This window comes from Hakea prostrata, chromosome 2, assembly GCF_041222555.1.
Source record: "Hakea prostrata isolate BN-2017 chromosome 2, UWA_Hpros_2, whole genome shotgun sequence".
NCBI lineage: Eukaryota > Viridiplantae > Streptophyta > Magnoliopsida > Proteales > Proteaceae > Hakea > Hakea prostrata.
This window is the reverse complement of record NC_142601.1, coordinates 58,555,866-58,577,853: the sequence shown is the minus strand read 5'-3', so window position 1 is coordinate 58,577,853 and position 21,988 is coordinate 58,555,866. Positions and strand designations below refer to the sequence as shown.

The 21,988-nt window shown below is 37.0% G+C and overlaps 3 protein-coding genes and 1 non-coding gene across 4 annotated transcripts; 1 reads left to right on the top strand and 3 right to left on the bottom strand.

The window, feature by feature from the left end:
* Window positions 1–3,406: 3,406 nt before the first annotated feature.
* LOC149025249 (VQ motif-containing protein 11-like) lies at window positions 3,407–5,004 on the top strand. The gene has a single exon (XM_089143103.1). The coding sequence runs from the start codon at window positions 3,894–3,896 to the stop codon at window positions 4,554–4,556; it is 663 nt and encodes a 220-aa protein (XP_088999229.1). The 5' UTR covers window positions 3,407–3,893; the 3' UTR covers window positions 4,557–5,004.
* Window positions 5,005–16,559: 11,555 nt separating this feature from the next.
* LOC149025248 (UDP-glycosyltransferase 74F2-like) lies at window positions 16,560–18,223 on the bottom strand. The gene is made up of 2 exons (XM_089143101.1): window positions 17,567–18,223; window positions 16,560–17,485 (listed from the first exon to the last, which is right to left on the bottom strand). Exons 1-2 carry the CDS (start codon window positions 18,215–18,217, stop codon window positions 16,757–16,759), a joined length of 1,380 nt encoding a protein of 459 aa, XP_088999227.1. The 5' UTR covers window positions 18,218–18,223; the 3' UTR covers window positions 16,560–16,756.
* A 194-nt stretch (window positions 18,224–18,417) lies between these two features.
* On the bottom strand, window positions 18,418–20,049 carry LOC149025247 (UDP-glycosyltransferase 74F2-like). Its single transcript, XM_089143102.1, has 2 exons — window positions 19,354–20,049; window positions 18,418–19,264 (listed from the first exon to the last, which is right to left on the bottom strand). The coding sequence occupies exons 1-2, from the start codon at window positions 19,993–19,995 to the stop codon at window positions 18,536–18,538; spliced, it is 1,371 nt and encodes a 456-aa protein (XP_088999228.1). The 5' UTR covers window positions 19,996–20,049; the 3' UTR covers window positions 18,418–18,535.
* Window positions 20,050–21,906: 1,857 nt separating this feature from the next.
* Window positions 21,907–21,978, bottom strand: TRNAQ-CUG (transfer RNA glutamine (anticodon CUG)). The gene has a single exon. It is a non-coding gene; the product is annotated as a tRNA-Gln (tRNA).
* Window positions 21,979–21,988: the final 10 nt, after the last annotated feature.

The window sequence follows — 21,988 nt, the reverse complement described above, 5'->3', positions numbered from 1 at the left end:
AGTTCGAATCCCCTCAAAGCAAGAGGCAAAATTCCGTCTAATTTTAAATTATATATAACAGCTATTTCCTCTAAAGAATAGTCAAAAAGCACGAAAGTTTGCTCAGGTAAACCTCGGTCCCCAACCTCCCTCCGAGTCTAGATCGTCTCCCCTGATGGTTTGTCTAACAGCTATTGACTACAAATTACAAGGTGGCTCCTGTCACAGATCAGGTGTTCCCTGCTAAGGAAGATGATCCACACTCCCTCCCTCCACAGTCCACACCTGCAAGAGAAAAAAAAAAAAAAGGGATCAAAATTTGATTGAGGTTCTTCTGGTATCATTTTTCATTCTCACATTCGAAAACATTGGTTTCTCTAATTAGGCGAGCTCAAAGACGAATTTGAAGTACAGAGATAGTTATCCATTTATGAATCCCTCCTCTTATGTAAACTGTAAAGGAACATAAACCATATTGGTCTTTAAGTTCAATTATTAATAAACACGTGTAAACGAAAGGAATAATTGAGCATAATCATTTGTATTTTGATTTTTCCCAATTTTGAGCACAGAGATTTGGTTGCATTTTCAACAAAAATAATCATGAAAACAAACAAGATATCATGATTACAAGGTAAACCGAAGAAAAAAAAAAACAAAATAAAGAATATCAAACTTTCTTCTAAGATTTCAAGAAATTTTTTTTTTCTTTGTAAATTTATATGATTTGATGTAATTTATCAAAATAATAAAGTTGAATAACTATGACAATTTAACCTTGGTGAATCAGATGTTAACTACTTTAACTTGGTGCATATGCAATACTAGGAATGCAGCTTTATTCAGAGGGGTTGATGCTTCTATAGTACATATAATGACTATATTCTCTTATCTATGTATAGACATACAACTTCACACTATGGAGTCTCAAATGACTAGAGAGGAATCTTATTTAAAGCCAAGTCATATCATTATCGAAGAACTTGCTCTCTTTCAAATATTTGTGGATGGATCATGGGATAATACTTCACATAAAGAAGGTAGATGCTGCATTATGTGGAAATACAGTGGCGGTTTTGTGGCTGCTAAAAGCAAATGTGGATTTAGTTCTTTAACAACCATAGTTGAACTTGAAACCATTAGAGATGACATTCTTCTTGGCTCTTTTTCCTAGCTAGTACCAAGTATTTCTAGGGTTTCGTTTAATTATACTCTTAGGTTTGACAATGATTTTGCTGATTTTCTTACTATGGATGCTTGCAAAAACTTTTAAACAGAACTTGGTGGGGTTTCACCAAGAAAAATCTTTTATTGAAATCTTCTTCAATCTCTTGAGTGTTAGGACAAGATATGAACCCTTTCAATCTTTTGAGTGTTAGGGCAAGCTAGAGATGAATCCTCAAGATTTTATTCAAATCTTAGTTTGAAAATCATGAAATATATGAACATGTAATCTATGTAGGATTCCATATACGATTTGATACTTCAATGGTAGCTTAATACGTATTTGCTTATATGATTGGTGATGTATGTATTCTAATTGTCTAGAATCTTAGATTGTGTACAATGTGAATTCATCTCCTCCACCCATTACTTGTCTAAATGAAGGAATAATCTCTTAACATGGGCATGCAAGGTACATTAAAAAGTTCTTTTTTGAAATGAATGGCCATTAAACTCATGACTCATGAGAACCATTTGTTTTTATTATTTTATAAGAAAAAGAATGTTACTTCATCATACGCTTTGCGTGGCAATCACATCTGTATAGAATGTCTTTAGATTCTTGGAAATAATCATCAAACCCTCATTCAAAGATTGATATTTGCAGATTCCTCAAGGTATTTTATTTTTAGATATAGTTATTGTATTAAATGCAGATCAGGTAACATTTTCTTGACAAGAAAAAAATATTTATATCAGGTGTTCTTTAGTGAACATCGATTTTCACCATAAAATATTGCTGGTTTAGGGCCTAAATGCATTTAGGTGGCCATTTTTCGATATTGAATATCACCAAATAGTTGGTGAGTCTTGGTGAGTCTTGTTTAGAATTACTAATTATGGGTCCCAATCTATTTAGAGGTTTTGTTTTGCACCTTTGCACATTTTTGGGATATAAAGGTATGTTAGTTGGTTTTTATTTTTTTGGTAGAAATGGTCTGTTTTTACTTAGTCGTTGGTGGAGCTTTCAGATGAATCACATAAATCTCGTCTTTCGCAGTGTATGTTTTTGCTCTACTCTTTTAGGGTCTGTTTGGTTATATGAATCCAGGGACCTACGGATTCATGATTCAAAAAATTAACTATTTGGTTAACCTCAAATCTATTGAAGTTCATACAATTCTGTTCGATTACTTTGCATGAATCCGCAAATTTCATCAATTTTAAACTTATGGTAGAATTCATGGCTTTTACCCAATACCTAAGAATGACTTCATTCACGTTTTTAGGCAAAAAAATGAAATCTCTGAATTTTATGAATCCACGAATATTTTACAGACAAACAAGCATAAATATCTGATTCATGAATCCAGCGATTTGAAATCTCTGGATTCAGATAACCAAATACCTACTTATGGTTAAGTTTTCACTGCTCAATCATATAATTAAAGTAGTATTTGCCTCATTCAGGTCTTGAAATTTAATCTTTAGATCTTGGACTAAATGGTTTAAACAAATTTGGCGTTTTGTTAGTTAAAGAAGCACTTGATCTGCATAAGACTTAAAAGTCTTCATGGCAATGATGTTGTTCACCACCACTAATACTTCTAATGATTTTGAGTGTTTCCCTGGGAATTCCAATTCCCATTTTCTCATCACCTTAAAAGAGAAGGTTAAAAAGTCTAAAAGAGAAATGCAAAGTGGACCTCATGTCATCAATTGTGAAGTTTGACAATTAAGTAAAAGAGATTCCTGGATGGGCCCATCTAATGGATAAAAATGAAGCCTACCTAGCTATCCAACGGTTGTAATTAGCACATAGATTTACCCTAAAATAGATATTGACTTGAGTGGCAAAGCATATGTTCAGGGAATCTATGCTAGTACCCTAAATTTAGACTAGCCACAACTCAGAAGTCACCAGGGTATGAACCGGGTGGGCCAGTGATGCGGTTCAACCGGGTTGGTTCAGGACTTGGGTGGAAAGTCTTGGAGAGAGAAGTGATAGGGTACTTGACCCATAGGGCAAGGAATAGAGAGCCGTGTTGCTTCTTTGGTATACCTTTTACGTCACTAATCTATCTTTGCAATCCACAACGTCTGATGAAGATCAAACGATGATAAGATTGTATTTTTTTATTAAAAATTCCCAACAAATGTATCTTTTCCAAAATGGGTTCGAAGACAAAATGACCAACTATCTCTTTCTTTGCTTGCCCGTTTTCCACTGTACAGTGAGAGAGAGAGAGAGAGAACTGAAAGGAACAAATCAGTTCTCAAAAGAGAATCCTAGAAATAAGAAACAGCAGAGCTAGAAACCCAGAAAGCTCCAGAGCTGTAGAAAGGGTTTATTGAAGAGAAGAAAGGCTTCAAAAGCATTTCCCTCACGCAAATGAAGTTGCAGTGTTAGATAGGAAAGAGATTTAGAAACACAGAGAGACCCTTGGAAGAAACAGAGCAACCGCACAGCTGTGTCGCTTCTTCTCCTTGTTTCACGTTTCAATGCCCCTTGGAGTGACCCAGAGAATCAACGTAAAGCCAACTCACTACCCCTACCTCTACCCCTATCTTTCTCTTAAAACCCATTAAAGCTTCCATTTTTAAATTTATTAGTTGCAGCCCAGCCACTCTTTCTCTCTCCTACTCTGCCCCTCCGTATATCTTACATTTAAGCACACGGTATTCCATAAAGCAGAGATGGGAGAGCGCCCTCATGAGTGATCGAGAAAAGAATAAAAGCCCCGCGGTTTATGATTTTCTTCCCGCTCTCTCTGTGTTTTTTTCCCTCTTCTTTCTCTGCCATGGCCACCAACAACAATAAGGTCTCTTTTCCATCTGGGTCTGACTCAATTTCAAGCAACACCACCTTCGTGCAGGCAGACCCATCAACATTCAGATCTGTGGTTCAGAAACTAACGGGTGCTAGCGATGACCCATCACTGAAGAAGCTTCCCATCACGGTTCCTGCACGACAGACCGGTAAGGGATTGTTTTGTGAGATGGGTTCTCGAAAACCGGCGTTTAAGCTTCAGGAAAGAAGGCAGAGCCTGAGGAAGCTTGAGATCAAGCTTGAAGCTGCTGGTCTTGTTGGTGGTAGTGCCTGTGCAGGGTCTTATTCACCATCAGCTGTAGCTGCTGCAAAACAGAGGAGCTTCACGGGGGGAGTAGGTGAGATGGCCTTGGTTTCCCCTGTTTCTCCCTTTGATCTGTTTTCTCGAGGGAGCCCCAGAACTCCAACTCCACGGTTAACGCCAGAAGAGGAGGAAGAGAAAGCAATTGCAGAGAAATGCTTCTATTTGCATCCTTCGCCTCGCAGTACTACTCCAAGAAGCTCTGAACCTGAGTTGCTTCCTCTGTTTCCTCTGCATTCTCCTAAGGACTCTATTTCTACATCTTCTTCTTCTCCTCTTTAGATTCCGGTAATGGATTCTATTTTGACTTTATCAGAATTAAATTTCTATTTCATTAATAATCCATGGAGATCGTGATCTATGATCTACTTTGCTTTTATTGGGAAATTCGTTTTGAATTTTCCATCGTTCTTCACTAATTCATTAATGCAAACTTGCAATTACAGAGTGTAGAGCCATCCAAACCGTTAGATTCGTTGTTCTTTCAAACCTTAGAGCCATTCATTGAGAATATGATTAGATTCTGTTATAAAAAGAAGTCCATTTGATTGGACGATACTGACGGTCTGACGTCAGGTCAAAACCATATAACGTCAACGATTTGGACGGTTAGGATGTCCTGGTCGGTGGACTTAACGGTTCGATCATGTCTGCTTTAAAATTTAAATTGCGTCAAAGTACTGACAACAGATTCTACCATCGAAAGAGTTAAAAAATAGAAATACGGACGACAGAGTTAACGTGTGCGGCGGAAGTCAGAAAGGTCAGCGTTTCCTGACTCACAGTCCACATGCCGCAAATAAAAATCCACCAGGAGGGGGCCCATGGGCTATTTATATTTTTTGGAATTGCGTGGTTGCTCCAAGCAACTGCAGTGAACGGTTCAGATCGAGATTTCGATCGAGATTTTGATCTCATCCATCTATTTCTGAAAAATGTGTTTAATGAACGGTCAAAAGTGGTTTAGACTTTGGTTTGTTTTCCGTATGAAGAGGGTGGTTTTGGCCTACGTCATCCTACGTCATTTGAAAGAATAGAACACTGTTGGTCAAATGAGACATCTGTGGAAGCTCGCTTGTGGTGAACAATCTTGTTGGATGAATTTTATAAGAATTCGTTGGCTCAAAAAGTATTCGGTTTGGTCACTACCAAGACACACCCGATGCTCTTTACCCTTCCATCATATCTTAGACACCAGAAATTTGACTGTGAGGCTTGTAAAGTTTCTCATAAAAGATGGAAAATCCATTCAGTTATGATCTGATCCTTGATTAGATTGAGGGACACTACAAGAGTATAGTATGCCAATTACCCAAGCTTTGGGAAGAAGTATCTTTACAATGGTGAACCATATCATAGATGATGGGGGGGGGGGGGAATTGGCAGATGGATATTGTATATCCTATAATTATGGAGCATTGGGATGAAATTACGAGCCTTCGTCTCTATCATCGCCTTCCTTGCGACTTATTGGTGTGGACACCTAGTCCAAATGGTATTTTTTTCTCTACGAACGGCCTGGGACAGCATTAGAAAGAGGGACGTGAAAGTGGCATGGGCGTCATTAGTTTGGTTCAAGCAAAATCATCCATGATTTTCCTTTCTAGCTTGGATTGCTTGTCGTGGCTATCTCTCAACCAGGGCTCAATTGAAAAGCTAGGGTGTTGAAATTGATTCCTCCTGTGTACTTTGCAATAATGGGGATGAAGATATGGATCATTTATTTTTTTTCTTGCACTTTTTCAGCAGAAATATGGCATCGAGTTTTGTGGCTTAATGGTTTCTCACGTGGGCCTCTGAACTCTTGGAATGCCAAGCTTGAATGGGCATACTCTCATATGACAAGGTCTTCACCAAGAGCAGATGTTCGTTGCTTCGCTGTAACAACAACAATTTATAAAATATGGGAAGAGCGCAACAATCGTATCTTCAAGGGAACCACTTTTGGAGCATAAGTAGTTTATGAGAAGATTCGAACTGACACATGGTCTCACTTTGTGCACCCATCCCTTAGGGTCATAGACACGAAGGGGGACATGAACTTCTTTGCTTGATGGCACCTTCCAATCACCTTCCACATACCTAAGGCCGTGTGTCTTAGATAGCCAAGGCCAGCACTGAACTGGATTGCTATTAATTGTGATGGATATTGTAGAGAAAATATTGGTGGATATGGATACATAGCTCGGAATCATCATGATATGATTCTTTTTGCATTGGCATGTGGGATTCTTGAGGATAATATTACCCGCTTGGAACTATTTGCTATCAAGCGTGGTTGGAGACCGCAATAAACATGGGCTTCGATCGAATTGAAATTTGATCAGATTCAATGGTGGCAATCCAATCAATACAATGACATTTCTCTACATTTTGAAGGGTCATTAACTTGGTCATGGAGATTAGGAAGCTTAAGAGGAATTTTAATCTTTGTAATTTTGTCCATCATGTTCGAGAGATTAATACATGTGCTGATTTCCTAGCTAGATATGTAAATTCATATTAAGTTCGGGGCGTAACGGGATCAAATTTGGATTGAAGAGTGGCAATACCATATGGACGGATTAGATTCGAACTAGATAATGATAATACCTTATACACATCTTATTATATTCAAATGGGTTCATATTATATCGCCGATGGATTTAGTCAAAATTGGATGATAATTAGATAGTTATTTTTTCAAATAGATTATTAGGTTTGAAATTTAAGAATTTAGCAACTTTGGTAGTTATAATAGTAAAAAAATCAATAAAAAATCACATATCTCAAGTAAAAAATTTATAAGAATAAGAAAACAAATCCAAATAAATTACTTAATCAGATAATTTTATTGGACGGATAATAATTGATTGATAAGGGATATTACCATATTTGCATTCTTTTAAGTAATTGGACAAATTCGAATACTCTTAAACATATATAAATGGAAATTCAATAGAGGATTTCAGTTGTCTATTTACCCCCCCTAAACCACAACAAAACAAATAAAAATATTGGAACCAAATCCACAACAACACATAGTGAACAACCATTTAGCAATCAACTTTCAATGAGTGCCACATGTCCCTTATGAATTTTCAACCTTTGGATTTTGATATTTTTAAACTAACCTAACCAATTTAGTTCATCAATCAAACCAAACACATTAGAGGAATCAAAAGCTACTAATCCTAACTTCACAATAATGACTGGTGTTTAAGGGTGTCATTTCACTACAGTATTTGTAATTCAGTCAAATTTTAAAACTCATATCGAAACCGTACTACCGAATTTATACGGTACAATATGAAAATGTATTTTAAAAAATGGTTTGATATGATTTTAATATAAAATTAGGTATAATTTCAGTATGAAAAAAACCCTTTCTTCTAATCTTCTAATTTATAATGTTGCCACAATAAACTAACGTATTGACTAGGGCATATCAACGTTATTATTTTACAATTATCTTTTCTTTTGTTTTACTATTCTTTCCTAAAACCTTTTTTTATATCCCCAAAGACCAACAACTACAAAATATGGTAAGAGAGGAAAGTGGTGACAGGAGACATTCTTTTATTTTGTAAGTAAGAAATAAAATGTTGTAGTTGAAATACGATTTCAATTTACGGGTTACACTGGATTTGTTTTTCAAGAATAATGTTAAAATGGACTAGGCCTTAAATTGGACCAACCCATGAATAATGTCAAGACAGATTGAGCCTTAAATTGAGCCCAACCCAACCTAGATTAAGGGTGTCAAATTTGTAATGGTAATTTGATATATAGTAATTGGTACAATATTCAAGTATATATCAACAATATGTTACCTAAAACCAAAACTATATTCTACCTAATTCTAAAAAATGGTTTCGGTACATACCGTACCGAACTTGAAAATACTGTAGACGATGGGGTTTGAACTGCACAATTAAGTATTGTAAAACAATATCGATACACAATTGACACCCTTGGTGGTATATTTGTAGGAGAATCTTAGTGATTTTTTTTATTTTATTTTATTTTTAAGGGGGTTTGGGGTAAATAGAAATTAAACTAATAAGTTACATGGGTACAACCAATAGCATCTGCTATGAGAGGATTAAAGAGTCATGGATTCTGTCATGCACACAACAATGATGGTGCCTTCCTAGCGTATTGACAAATGACAATCACTCACATCACTCGGAGAAAAACCAAATTCAATATTCCAAACTTAAGAAAAAAATATTAATGTCCTAAATAGATCAGCCAATGTTAACATCTTAATTAACTTTTCCGAGTATAATGATGTCACTAACTACACAACAAATTAGAATAATCTCCCATGTCACATTGCAAATAAACTTTATTCTGAAGTGAAAAACCAATTCAAACCTCAACGTTCTCTGCTTAATAATCTTCTTTCTCGATCGCATTCCTCTCTCCTTAAAGCACACCAACTCAAAAATGTATTCAACGGTTGATGTGTCATGCACACATTCATGTGCAAAGGTTGGGACGTTGTGGGGCATATTTGCTCTTGAGTGATCATTGAAACTCATTGGATTACTTGCTTTTTAAGGAGAGGAGTCAAATCTTGTCTCAAGCATCTAAATATTGTTGCATGTTTTTTCTTGAATTCACGGAAAAACACTATAGTTTATTTTTTAAATTTTTAAAGAAAAATGTTTTAGGGCCTGTTTGGTTACTTGAGTATGAAGATTTCAAAAATTTAGAGATTTCAAATCTGTGGAGTCATAGTTCATAAAATTAACTGTTTGGTTAGCCTGAATCTTTTGAATGAAATGTATAGATTTATCCTAAAAAAATATGTTATTCTCAGATTGACACTGAGAGAGAGGTGAATCAGTGTCTTCAAAAATTTACCACAATGTGGCTGGGTCTACCAGACAGTTTGCCACTTTATGTCCAAAGTTGTTGCATCCATAACAATACTTATTAAAGCCTTGACTATTAAATGTTTTATGATAAGCTCCAGTATAGCCTTCTTTACTCATTTTTGGCTTGGTCTTCCTAATATATGGATTCTTTTGGTGCTCCTCATCAAGACTCATTGGATTTGTTGTATTTCTATTTCCATTGGTCTTATTTACATTTGAACATTCCCCATTTGAGTATCCAAGACCAGTTTTAATATGAGGTGACCTCTGAACACTCAAGATCTCATCTAGCACCTTATCTCTTCTTCAAGTATAAGTAAAATGAGTAGTCTCTGTCACTTGATTTTCAACTGTCTTGTCCTTAAAGTTCAATGTAACTGGAGTGGATGATATTGTAGCTTCTAAATAATTCCTCTTTTGTTCTCCTTCAAGTTCTGATCTTAACCTTCCAACTTCTTTTTCAAGTTCTTTACACTCTTTACACTTGAGAGAGAGGCAAGATGATGAGTCATTTATAATATGCTCCAATTCAATAATTGTGACAATCAACTCCTTGATTGTTATCTCAGAATTTTCAAGTTGATTCTTCATTTCCCTATTTTTCTTCCTTTCCTTTTTGAGATCAAGCAAGGTAGAGTACAACTCACCAACATAATCAATTTCACCTTCAGTGTCTTCATTATCATCAGACTTTTCTTTAGTTTGAGGTGATTCATCATCTTCAATAGCCATAAATAAAACCTCATCAGTTGAGTCATTGTCTTCATCTGATTCTTCTTCAGATTGTGCTCTGAAGATTTGCAGTTTGGCTTTCTTAACTTTGATGTCCCCTTCATAGATGCTTATCAACCTGTCCCAAACTTCTTTAGCTGTATCACAATCCATTACTTTAGCCATGATTTCTTCATTCAGCCCAGACATGATAGCATTTAACGCCCTGAGATTATGTGCATAAACCCTTTTTGCCTCATTGTCTATAAGCGGAGCTATTGATTCCTCATAGCCATTAATCACAGACTGCCATACATCATACCCTAGAGATCCAATGTATATCTGCATTCTTCTTTTCCAAAAAACATATACTGTACCATAAAAAATAGGAACTTTCCCAAAGTCTTTGGAGTTGCCTTCACTTGTGCCATTCTTACAAACTCTCTGATCAATTCCCGAAGTGGTTATACTTCTTTTCATGGGAACCTGGGAATAACTATTGGTATCAGAATCTCTAGATTTCACCTTATACCTATAAATCTACATATTCACGTTTTTAGTGTAAAAAAAGTTAATCTTTAGATTTCATGAATCTGAAGATTCACACAACCAAACATAAATAAATTTCCCATTTGTATAAATTTCTGTACAATGTCATGAACATAGTTTATGTTTACAATTGTTTGATGGAGTGAAATAGTGTAATAAAGGGTGTGTTTTTTTATTTATTATTATTATTTTTTTTTTATGATGATGTCTAACCATAAAAATGATGCTTTTTCTATTCCTTTCTATTCTTAGTGAAAGATTATATAACTCCATGGATGTTAACTAATTTGCCTAACCATGTATGTATCTTGTTTCTTTGTGAAAATTTTGATATTCGCTTTCATTGTCATAAACTTAGTCAATTGTTTCTATCAAAATTTTTTAAGAAATTAAACAATGTCAATTTCATACGAATATTCTGAGAATACATCAGCGACATTCAAAATATATATTTAATATTCTAAACGAGAAAATCAACATCGATTCCGTAAAAATAAAAGTCTTGTGGATACAAAAGCTTTGCAAGAATGTTGTCTAACAATTTTTTAACACTCAATTAATTTTCTTTATTAGTCATTTTCAAGTTAGAAAACTTCAAATTTGATAAGAAACGATTATATAGCTTGTCAAATATGATATCCATTTAATATGACTAAACATGTGTCTGTTCCAAATCTATTGAAGCATTTTTTTGTTCATTAGTTTAATTTTTTTTAGTGGATATATGGTGGTGAGGCTTGTGCTTCAAACCTCATTCACTATTTACCATTACTTACACAATTTCTGTACAAAAATTTACATGAGTATTTTTTTTACATAATAAATTCCAGACGAAAATAAAAAAGAATAAAGAAATATTTTTTATTAATTATTTTCACGGAGAAGAACCCCATAGAACTTCTGCAACAATGGTTGCAGCCTCTGCATCTGAAACGCAAGCTTCCCTTACTCTCTTCAATATCTCCAGCTTGAAAGCCCTCCTTTCACTCTTTCTCAATCCTTCTCCAACGTCTAAATGCACTGCAAATCTGGCAACACAGCTTGCAAATGGATGGGTTTCCATAAATCTCCTTTCTTTGCTCTCTCTCTTGCCTTTGGATTCTAGTTCATTACCTCCATTACAGAACCCACTGTTCTCGTTCTCCTTGAATCGACCCACCTCTAGTAAATCGCCACCCATTTCTGATCTCTGCAACTCCACCAGTTTCTCGATTAGACCCTCCTCAAGCATCGCTTCTATTGCTTCTTTCCTCCCAAAATAGGCCATGTCAAGGACACAATCCATTGCTGCGGCTCCGAGAGACGTCTCTTTGAAGCTCAAGAAGCTGATGATTTTGGAGATTTCTCCGTTGAATTCGATTTCGTCGACTAGGGGGCTTTTGATTGATTTGATTAGGGAACAGAGTACTTGGGTTGAACAACTCGATGCCATGGAAACGAGGGCTCGAACGGTTGGACCCATTAATACCTGATCAACGAACACGTCCTTGTTGAATCTAACCAAAGCACCCACTGCGAGGGCCGAGTGTTCACGAATTCGTTTTGAAAATCTCGGACAACAAAGAACAGATTCAAGCGCCGAGAACACCTTCGATTTCAGAACCAGGTCCTGCAAATCTCTGTTGAAGCCCTGTGAAACCCGGGTTTCGAACTGGGTCAGGAGCTTCACCTTCGCTTCTTCGTCAATTGACGATCCTTGCAGGACAGTGACGAGATTAGTAACGCTCTCACGGTCGATCCACGCCTGGATCTCGTTCTCGATCAATCCGGCGACTCTCGAGATCTCAAGGTTGGAAGCTCGACGACTAATGAAGGATTGTAGGCTGAGACCTTGAGAACGTCTGAGTTTATCGACAAGGGTTTTGAGGCTAGTAAGATGGTTGCAGAGGTTATAGAGATTAGGATCGTTAGAGAAGATGGTGTCCGCTTCAGTGTCGAACTCCAAGAGAGCTTTAATGGCGGAAGAGTTGCAATCGTTCTTGAGAGAACTGGGTTTATTCTGAATATCCTTAGAGGCTTGTTTTAGGGCTTCTAACACTCTTAAAATCTGTTGAGTATCTCCATCACCAGCTCCCATAGCTCCACCACCCTTCTGCTTCGAAGCTCAGATCCCCAAGAGGGGAGAAAGAGAGGGAGAGAATCTGGTGTTGGTTCCGAAACTCATCGGATCGACCAAACCAGTCTCCACAACTTATATGGCGCGAGAATACAAACCGATACGTTTCGGCGGCACGTGAGCATCGAGTGGTTAATAGCCGCCAAGTGGTTTTCCTAATCTAGGTTGTTGTTTTCAAATAGAATTTATGTAATACGTCACGTGCAGGCTAATGGGGACCCGTGGGGGTATATTCGGATCACAAGTGGATGCTTTTGGAATCAAATATTTCGAAAGAACAAGGCAAATGGATTCCTATGACCGTACTCTTTAGCTTGTTAACCCTTACGGTTTCGGGGCAAGTCTTGACCCGAATTTGTTGGTTAAGGTCACCAAAGAAAATGAATTTTTTTTTTCTTTCTTCTTCTTGTTTTGGCGAAGACTGAGAAATGGATTAATTGTAAAAGAGTTGAGTAGATGGGCTAAGGAGGTGGGTGACAACAAGTTATCTGATTTACAAGTTTGAATCTTATACCCACAGGTTTGAATATCATGCGTGTTTCACATCCTACCATTGTATATTTAGGAAGAAGATGTATTAAATACATATATGTGAAACACAAATGGGTTCTTTTGGAGTTTGGATCACTTTTACCTCAGGAGAGTGGAAATTGCTTGAATGCTGTATAATTAATGCGCGACTGAAATTTTGATCTCTACCATTCGCAGCACTAAAGTCGAGCCCTGGGAGAGTACAATTCTTTTACTAAAAAATTTGGTGGGGTCCACCTTAGACTCATTGATGGTCATTTTATTTATTTATTTATTATTATTATTTTTTAAACTTAGACGTGAGTTCCATCTGGAGTGAGAAAGCGTCCAGAGAACACATATAGGGAGGTGATCCGTATCCTTTCTTGAGAAAATTGCATTGTTAGGTATTTTTAAATTTTTCTTTACAAAAGTGGACGCTCAATGTTTCAATTAACAAAGTTAAGTAAAACTGAATTTAATTCACAAAACTAACAAAAATAATGAATTTTTATAACAATTTTAATATTAATAGTAAAATTGTTTTAAAAATATTTAAAAAATCACTATTTTTATTAGTTTTGTAAATTCAAAGTCAATTCTAGTTTGTTTTGTTAATTAAAACATTAAGTAAATTATTTTTGTAAAAGAAAAAACTATCTAAAATTAATTAATCACGTAATCTTTCCTTTTTTTTTTTACACCTCCTTATGTGTTAGTGCTTGAATTACAGTTCATCCACCCCATCTATCCCTACCAAAAAGTAAATAAATAAATAAATAAATTTACAAGCCATTTGGTTTCCATTTGTGTTGTTTATTTGTTTTTAATTTATATTTTAACTCAAAAATCCTCACGTGGGTTTCATGCCAATTGAATGGTTACTAGGTCGAATTTCTTGTTGGTATGGGACCCTTGTAGTTTTTTTTTTTTTTGGTAACCACTCTTGTAGTTTATATTTCGGAATTTTAAAATTAATGAAGTCGTTGACTTAATTTGTAAACATCAACGCTTCGCTGGACTTAATCAAGCATGAGTGGTCATATGACTTGCCTTTATTTTAAATACATCTTCTTCCTCCAAAATATATATTTTGTCTCTGTCATCTTTAAAATGAGACACGCGTTTTTATTACTTAAAAAAAAAAAAAAGAGAAACATGTTTTTGAGCTTTAAAATGATGTCTATGATCTGCATTAAAAATAAAATAAAAAATACCAAGGAAAATGTTTATTGTAAAAAATAAATATCATCATGAATAATATTTAGAGAAATTTTTAATGCCACCCTTCGAGTAACTCCCTAGTATGAATGCCACTTCTTGAGTTATTTAATTTATTAGACAAACGAGTTAGTCTTAGTTAGTTTTATTTTCTATTTCTTATATCACGCTTAGATCTTAAGTTTAAAGACATATCTATGATGTAAATCCTCAAGATATTATGAGAATTTATGATTAGGAGAGGATGAAGTCATAGACAGTAGAAGGAGACGAAAAAAAAATTCAAATTTATGGGTGGGTTTGAATAAAATTCAAATTTAGTTTGAATTGGGTATCCGTTGGATTACTTAATGCCACATGGCACAATCCTAAAAAGGAATTGTAGGGAATGGAATACAGAGGATGCTCCATACTCAACCCTTAGGTAGGAGAAGTCACCCAACGTCTTCATATCCTCCTAGAAACCACCACACCCCCTCCCTAGCGAAAATCATCCACCATTGCAACTAATGATTTCGCAATCCAAAACAACTCTGCAATTTATCTAAATCTCCAAATTCCAGCCAGAATCTCAAGATTTCAAGTACTTTACTTGTGTCATTTCCTCTTCAAGAGAAATCTCCCGCAGTTTAGACTTGTTACAAAACCTACCGCTAGTTTTGTCAGGTTAGCATGCATAAGAATCCGGAAATAAAGATTTACGTACGAAGAGAATAGAAGAGAAGCAGAAGCAAAAGAAAAATTTTGAGACAACAACAAAGACGAAGAAAGAAGTTGCAGCATTGTATTTGGAGTTCTACAAATTCAGAGCTGAAAGGCAAGGGAAAAAGAGCTTGGGGGCTAGGAACGAAGCTTGGGTTGCCGCTTGTCTTCCTTTCATGCATTGCTTTCTTCTTTGCTGGAATTTTTGGTTATTTGCTCCTTTCTTTGGTTTCATTTTGGTTATTTTTGTTCTTCATGGAATTTCTTGGTTTATGAACTGCTTCTATTAGTGATAAGCTTCAAGAAAGTCGTTTGAGATGGCACGACTATGTTTAATGGAGACCTATAAATGTCTCTGCATGGAGAAGTTATATAATCCAAATTGAAGGAACTAGAAGAGCTAGGGGTAGACTTAAAATAATCTTAAGAGAAGTAGTGAGAAAGTATATGCATAGCTTAAGCCTTCGAATTTTGGGATTAAAGGGATTAAATATAGTAGCCAAGATACAGGACCGAGAACTTGCTTCGACGTATACAAATTGGCCTGATGCTTACTTCTTAGTTCTTACTTCAACTGTATAAATCAATGTAACACCTACTTATTTTGCATTTACTTTCTAAATCTCATTCATTTCTAATGGCTTGACATGAATTCACTTCTTGACTGGTGGTTTATTTTTCATTTTGTGTTTTCAGTACTAATTCCAAAACAGAGGGTGACGAGCAGACAATTATGAAGGAAACAACACAGGATTGGGTGAAGAAGGCAGCACCAACTAAGTTAAGCTGTTTGACTACATCAAGAGCCCATGGGAAGAAAGAATCATACACTACACAGCGTATTGGATCACCCAAGCTTGCTTGTTTCATGATGATTTCTGCTAAGGTCTGTGAACCGACCTTCTTCAAGCTCTCTAAGTACTCCTCAACGCTGTCTCTTCTATAATCAAAACCATCATCATGTCCATCAGAGAATGCTTCAATTCTTATAGGCCCAGTTTGGGTTGACAAGTGACCTGGTGATTGCCAATGTAACTCTCAGCCCTTTGGCAAGCAATCTCTTGGAAAACCGAAGCAGTAATATGACCTTGATGAACTCCCTCTCTCTTCTCCATTCTGGAGTTTTGTTTCCAGTGATATTTACATTACAAGGTCTTACACTTGCTTACATTTATATGACCTTAATTAACTTCCTAGTGAAGTTGCTTTCCAGAAACAAATCTTGAGAAGTTTATATTGATACACATCATAGCCTACATTAGCAAAGGGAGACACATATATATGGGTCTCAAACAAAGGAAACAGGATTGTGCCAAGAGCAAATGAACAGTGTTTAAAAACCTCAAAAGTAGTCTATTCCTGGGTTGGATGGAATCCTTATCCCAAAAGATAGACTTCAATTATGGAGCATATACACAGATTCTTTTTAGCCGACAAAAGTTATAGAAAAACAATAAAGTCCTGCTACTTGTTCAAGATTCCATAATTAGATTTGTAGTCAATTCTCGATGTCCAATTCCAAGTTTTTAAGAATATTGAACCCAACCACTTGCCATAATATTAAATGAGAAATTTTCTCATATGATCTATCATATCACATTTGGAGGGGATTGCAATTAGTCAATCTATAGATTTAAGGTGAGGCTGTGGAAGTAACAAGTTACAAATAACCAAGCTGAACCACACAAGGGATCTGGGCGATGCAGATGATTTTCCTATAATATGAACTCATCATTTATTCAAGAAAGAGCAATGACATAATATTTGAATTACCTAAATGCATCAGTTGCATCATGTCAAACACAACTTCAGGGGGCATTGTCACATATTAGAGTAGCAAATTCTTCAATGTTCTTGTCAGAGCTTCCACCTTCATCTACTGCTTCTTTAGCAAGTTCTTTCCATTTGATAGCATTTTTTTTCATCACTTTGCCTTTTTCTCCTTCCATGATCTCCATTATACAAGTTTTTATCTCCTCCCTGGCTGCAAAACCCTTCTCATCCACCTTAATTCTTAGTCCCACTCCCCACACATCCTCTATATATTTTGCATTGGTTGGTTGATCTGTCCATTGTGGCAATCCCACCATTGGCACACCCAAGCTCAATGATTCCAAAGTTGAATTCCAACCACAATGGGTCACAAAACATCCAATAGCCTTGTGGGACAACACCTTCAATTGGGGACACCATGTGACCACCAAACCCTTCTCTAGTGTCTCTTCCAAAAAATTGCTCGGCAGCTTCTTCTCCTCTGCTTGCCTCACTACCCACAAGAAATAAATATTGCTGTCCTTCAGGTAGAATGCTAGTTCCTTCATTTGATCATCTCCAAGTTCAGCAACGCTTCCAAATGATACATACACAACAGATCCAGTTTCCCTTTTGTTTAGCCAATTGATACAGAGATCTGGAATTGGATTGAAAAGATTGAGCCCATAATCTTCATCTCCTTCGATTCGCTTGTCAAGATAGGTTGATGGCATGGTTGGTCCGATCGTCTTCACTCGCCATAGATTTGACATCCAATTCATTTCCTGTTTGAAACTATTCAACCCTAGGTTAGTATACAATTCAGAACCTTTGTTCTTTCTTGTGTAGTAAAAACGAATGCGTACCTCTTGCTCCAGCTTGTCAAATGAGTTAAAAAGAACCCAATCTGCCTCGTCGATGTTGGAGAATTGGCTTGTAAGTAAGGTCAGCACAGAAGGGTATGATCCATAAGAAGAAAAAAAAGACGGCAGATCAGTAATTTTAAGCTCCGGCAATCCGGCAACACAAATGATTGAGCCGGCGACATCTGGTACTGTGAGTAGCCCTCGTTGCACATTGTAGTAAATGCTGCTAACGGCACAAGATTGAGTGAAGAAGGCAGCACCAATTAAATTGTAGCCTTTAGCCACATCAAGAGCCCAGGGAAGAAAAGCGTCATACACAACACAGCTTATAGGATCACCTGAGTTTTGTTGTTTCTTGATTAGTTCTGTTAAGGTCTGTGAGCCCACCTTCTTCAAGCTCTTGAAGTACTCTTCTAAGCTTTCTGTTTTCCAGTAACCATCATCGAAGCCATCTGAGAATGTCTCAACTCTTATAGTCCCTGTTTGGGGATGCAAATGGTTGAGTATAGACCTGGGGATGGCCAGTGTAATTCTGAGCCCTTTGGAATGCAATCTCTTGGAAAACTGGAGAAGTGGGTTAATGTGGCCTTGGATTGGGTAGAGAACAACTAAAACATGAGCATCATGAGGAGCGTCTCCTTCCTTATTCATTCTGGAGTTTCTGGTTATGACTTACTCATGATTCCTTTGGTCATGGGAAGTGCTTATATTGAATTATTGTGGATAGACATCACTACATCACTGCCTACGTTAGGTCTGATATTCTGATTTAGATAATTAATTTATAATTAATTTTTTAATGTTATTTTTCACCCAAAAAAATGTCAAGCATGATTTAGGGGCCATGAACATGGAATCCACTGTGCTGTGGTTCCATGAAAGATTCCACGTGTGTGTGGCTCTATAAAAAAAACATGAGTTGGAGATAAGATCACAGCTACATTAGGTCAAATTATATTACAAACAGCTTCAAGGGGCATGACATAATAGAGCAATAAATTCTTCAATATTCTTGTCTGAACTTCCACCTTCATCTACTGCCTCTTTGGCAAGCTCTTTCCATTTTAAACCATTTTTCTTGATCTCCTTTCCCTTCTCTCCATGCATAACTTCTCTTATACATGCTTCTATCTCTTCCTTGACTGCAATCCTATTTTCATCCACCTTAACTCTCAATCCCATGCCCCATACATCCTGAATATATTTTGCATTAGTTGGCTGATCAGACCACTGGGGCAATGCCACCAATGGTACACCTAAGCTCAAGGATTCCAATGTTGAATTCCATCCACAATGTGTTACAAAACAACCCACTGCTTTGTGGGACAACACCTCCAACTGAGGACTCCATGAGACCACTAATCCCTTCTCCAGTGTCTCTTCCACAAAATTGCTTGGGAGTTTTTTCTCCTCTGATTTCCTCACTACCCACAAGAAATGATCATTGATCTCCTTCAGAGACGCTGCTAGCTCTTTCATTTGTTCATCTCCAAGTTCAGCTAGGCTTCCAAATGATACATAGACGACCGATCCAGGTTCCCTCATGTTTAGCCAGTTCATGCAGGTCTCTGCATTTGAATCAAAAAGATTGAGACCGAAATGGGTTTCATCTTCTTCAACTCGTTTGTCAAGGTAGGTGGACGGCATGGCCGGTCCGATCGTCTTCACCGGCAGTATCTTTGCCATAGAATTCACCTCCTGTTGCAGAGCACACAGAGACATTCATTAATTACTACCCATTACTCAAAAAATTGCAAACACAGACTTGGGCCATTAACAATACTTACCTCCTGCTCTAGCTTGTCAAATGAGTTGAAAAGGAGCCAATCTGCCTTGTGGATGTTGGGAAATTGACTTACAGCAAAGGCCAGATACATCGGGAAAGATCCATTTATAAAAGAAGGCAGATCGGTGGTTGCGAGCGGAGGTAGTCCAGGGATGGAAGTGACTGTTTCAGCCACTGGTACTGTGAGTAAACCCCTTTGGACATGATAATAAGCGAAGGTAACAGCACAGGATTGAGTGAAGAAGGAAGCACCGATTAAGTTTAGACTTTTGGCAACATCAAGAACCCAGGGAAGAAAAGAATCATACACAACACAGGTTATAGGATCACCCATGCTTTCCTGTTTCTTGATGAGTTCTGCTAAGGTCTGTGAACCCACCTTCACCAAGCTTTTAAAGTACTCTTCAACATTGATGTCTTCTCTCCGGAAACCTTCGTCGTAGCCATCGGAGAATGTCTCGACTCCTATACGCCCTGTTTCGGCGTGCATTGTCTTGGCAGCCGACCTGGCGATGGTCAATGTAACTTTGATCCCTTTGGAATCTAATCTCTTGGAGAACTGGAGCAGTGGGTTAATGTGGCCTTGGCTAGGCAATGGGACAACCAGTACATGAGCATGATGAGGTCTTCCTTCCTGCTCCATGTCAATCTAAGATCAGAACTCAAACCCAGAAAACCAAACAAGGGAATTTGGAGGGGGTGATCAGCACTTGATCGATCCAACAAAAAAGAGACTGTATTTATAACAGTTACCTGGAGAACGATCTTAAGAATTATTACCTTACAAGTCATGAGGTCTTTGGTATGGAAACAGGCTTATATGTGGGACGTCACTGCCAACGTTAGCAAAGTTATAACAAAATGGAACCACAAAGGATATTCTGGTTTTATAGGTTTTATTATTAGTTTGAGTTGAAACTGAACAATCATAAGTCGATTGAAATAGTATTGAGCATCCATTCAACCAATCCCTTTCTCGCTGAGATTATACTACTGCAAATCCAGTCTATCATCTGACTCTTTTGTCCAGATTATATTACTGCAAATCCAATCAATTCCCAGCTTATAAATTATAATCTGATTCTTTTGATTAGATTATATTACTGCAAATCTAGTTTCTATAAATACAAGATTGTAAATGATCAAATTATATTGCTTCAGATCCAGTTTCATAAACTCAAGAGATTGCATGTGATCATTTTGTATTGTTGCAGCTTTAGTTTCCATATTTCTCATTATTTGTTGCTGTCTATGAACTTTTTTGGTAAAATACTAATATTATTATTAAGATAAGACCCCAAGGTTGGAGAAGAATATGAATCCTCGACCTAGACGGCGAACATATATTACAGGGGGCACAAGGTACCACTGCGGGTCCTATCTCTTTTAATTTTTTTCTTATTTTTATTTGTGGGCTGCCCTGATTTTGTATTTGGAAAGTGTAAGTAGAGCACAAACTGCTCCCTGGGAAGATGATTCAGAACTTGAATCCTCTTCATTACGATTCACAAGTAAAAGTCTATACTCCCCTTTACTTTTTCACCGCACAATAGGGGTGGGATCCACTTCTAAATGCTAATTAAATGATTTAATGATGAGACCTCCATTGAGCCCCTAACTTTATTGTGTGATGGAAAAGTATGAGACAAGCACATACCATTACCTTAATGGGTAGTGGATTTGGACTCGTGGGAGAATACCCAGAAACCAAGGAGTGAAAACGGTTAGTGTGTCGCCCAAACTATTAAACACCCTAAGTAGGGTTGGTTGAGTGGTAAGATCTATACTTTTCAGTGGAGAGGTCGTAGGTTTTCGACCCTTGTGGCGATTCTGACGATTCTAAGACATTAAGTCCATCAATGAAGACGTGACACAGGAAAATCTTAACAACAACCATGGAGATAGGAGCTAACCACTTGGTAATCCAAAAGTGGACCAAAATGCGCTGCCATTCACAAGAGGGAAAATCTTTAACCTAATCACCCAAACTTAAGGCCTTGCCTAGGTTGGAAAGCAACATGGTTTCAGTACTCTCATAATCTTGTCATTTGATAACTAAATTGCCCAGGTCGCCTATGGTCTCGCCATTTGCTAACCAAAATTCAGACATGTCGCCCAGTTGAACTACTATAGGGTTGGGTTGATTTTAACAAGCTTGCTCTCCATTACTGTTAAATTGGGTGGCTAGATATATACTACTAATATTCACAATGAAATATATGATCAATGCAAGGTTGGTTCAATGGTAAAGATCCATACTTTTCAGTGGAGAGGTATTGGGTTTGACCCTTTGCATTTCATTTCCAGCATTAAAAAAGCACCAGTACCAAAAAAAATAAAAATAATGAAAGATATACATTTCAACAATTCTTATAAAGTGACACCTTATGAAATGCCACAGGGGATGAACAGATATCCAAGTTGAAAAACTTACTGTTACGCTTTGACCTAATCTTTTCCAAGAATTGAAAATAACAAGGTTAAACCAGGTTAGCAAAGACTATTCATCGCAAAAAGCCAAAAACTTTCTGGAATTCTCGAAGTAAAAAATATGAGGTCCCACCGAGATTTGAACTCGGGTTACTGGATTCAGAGTCCAATGTCCTCACCACTAGACCATGGGACCATTGATGTCG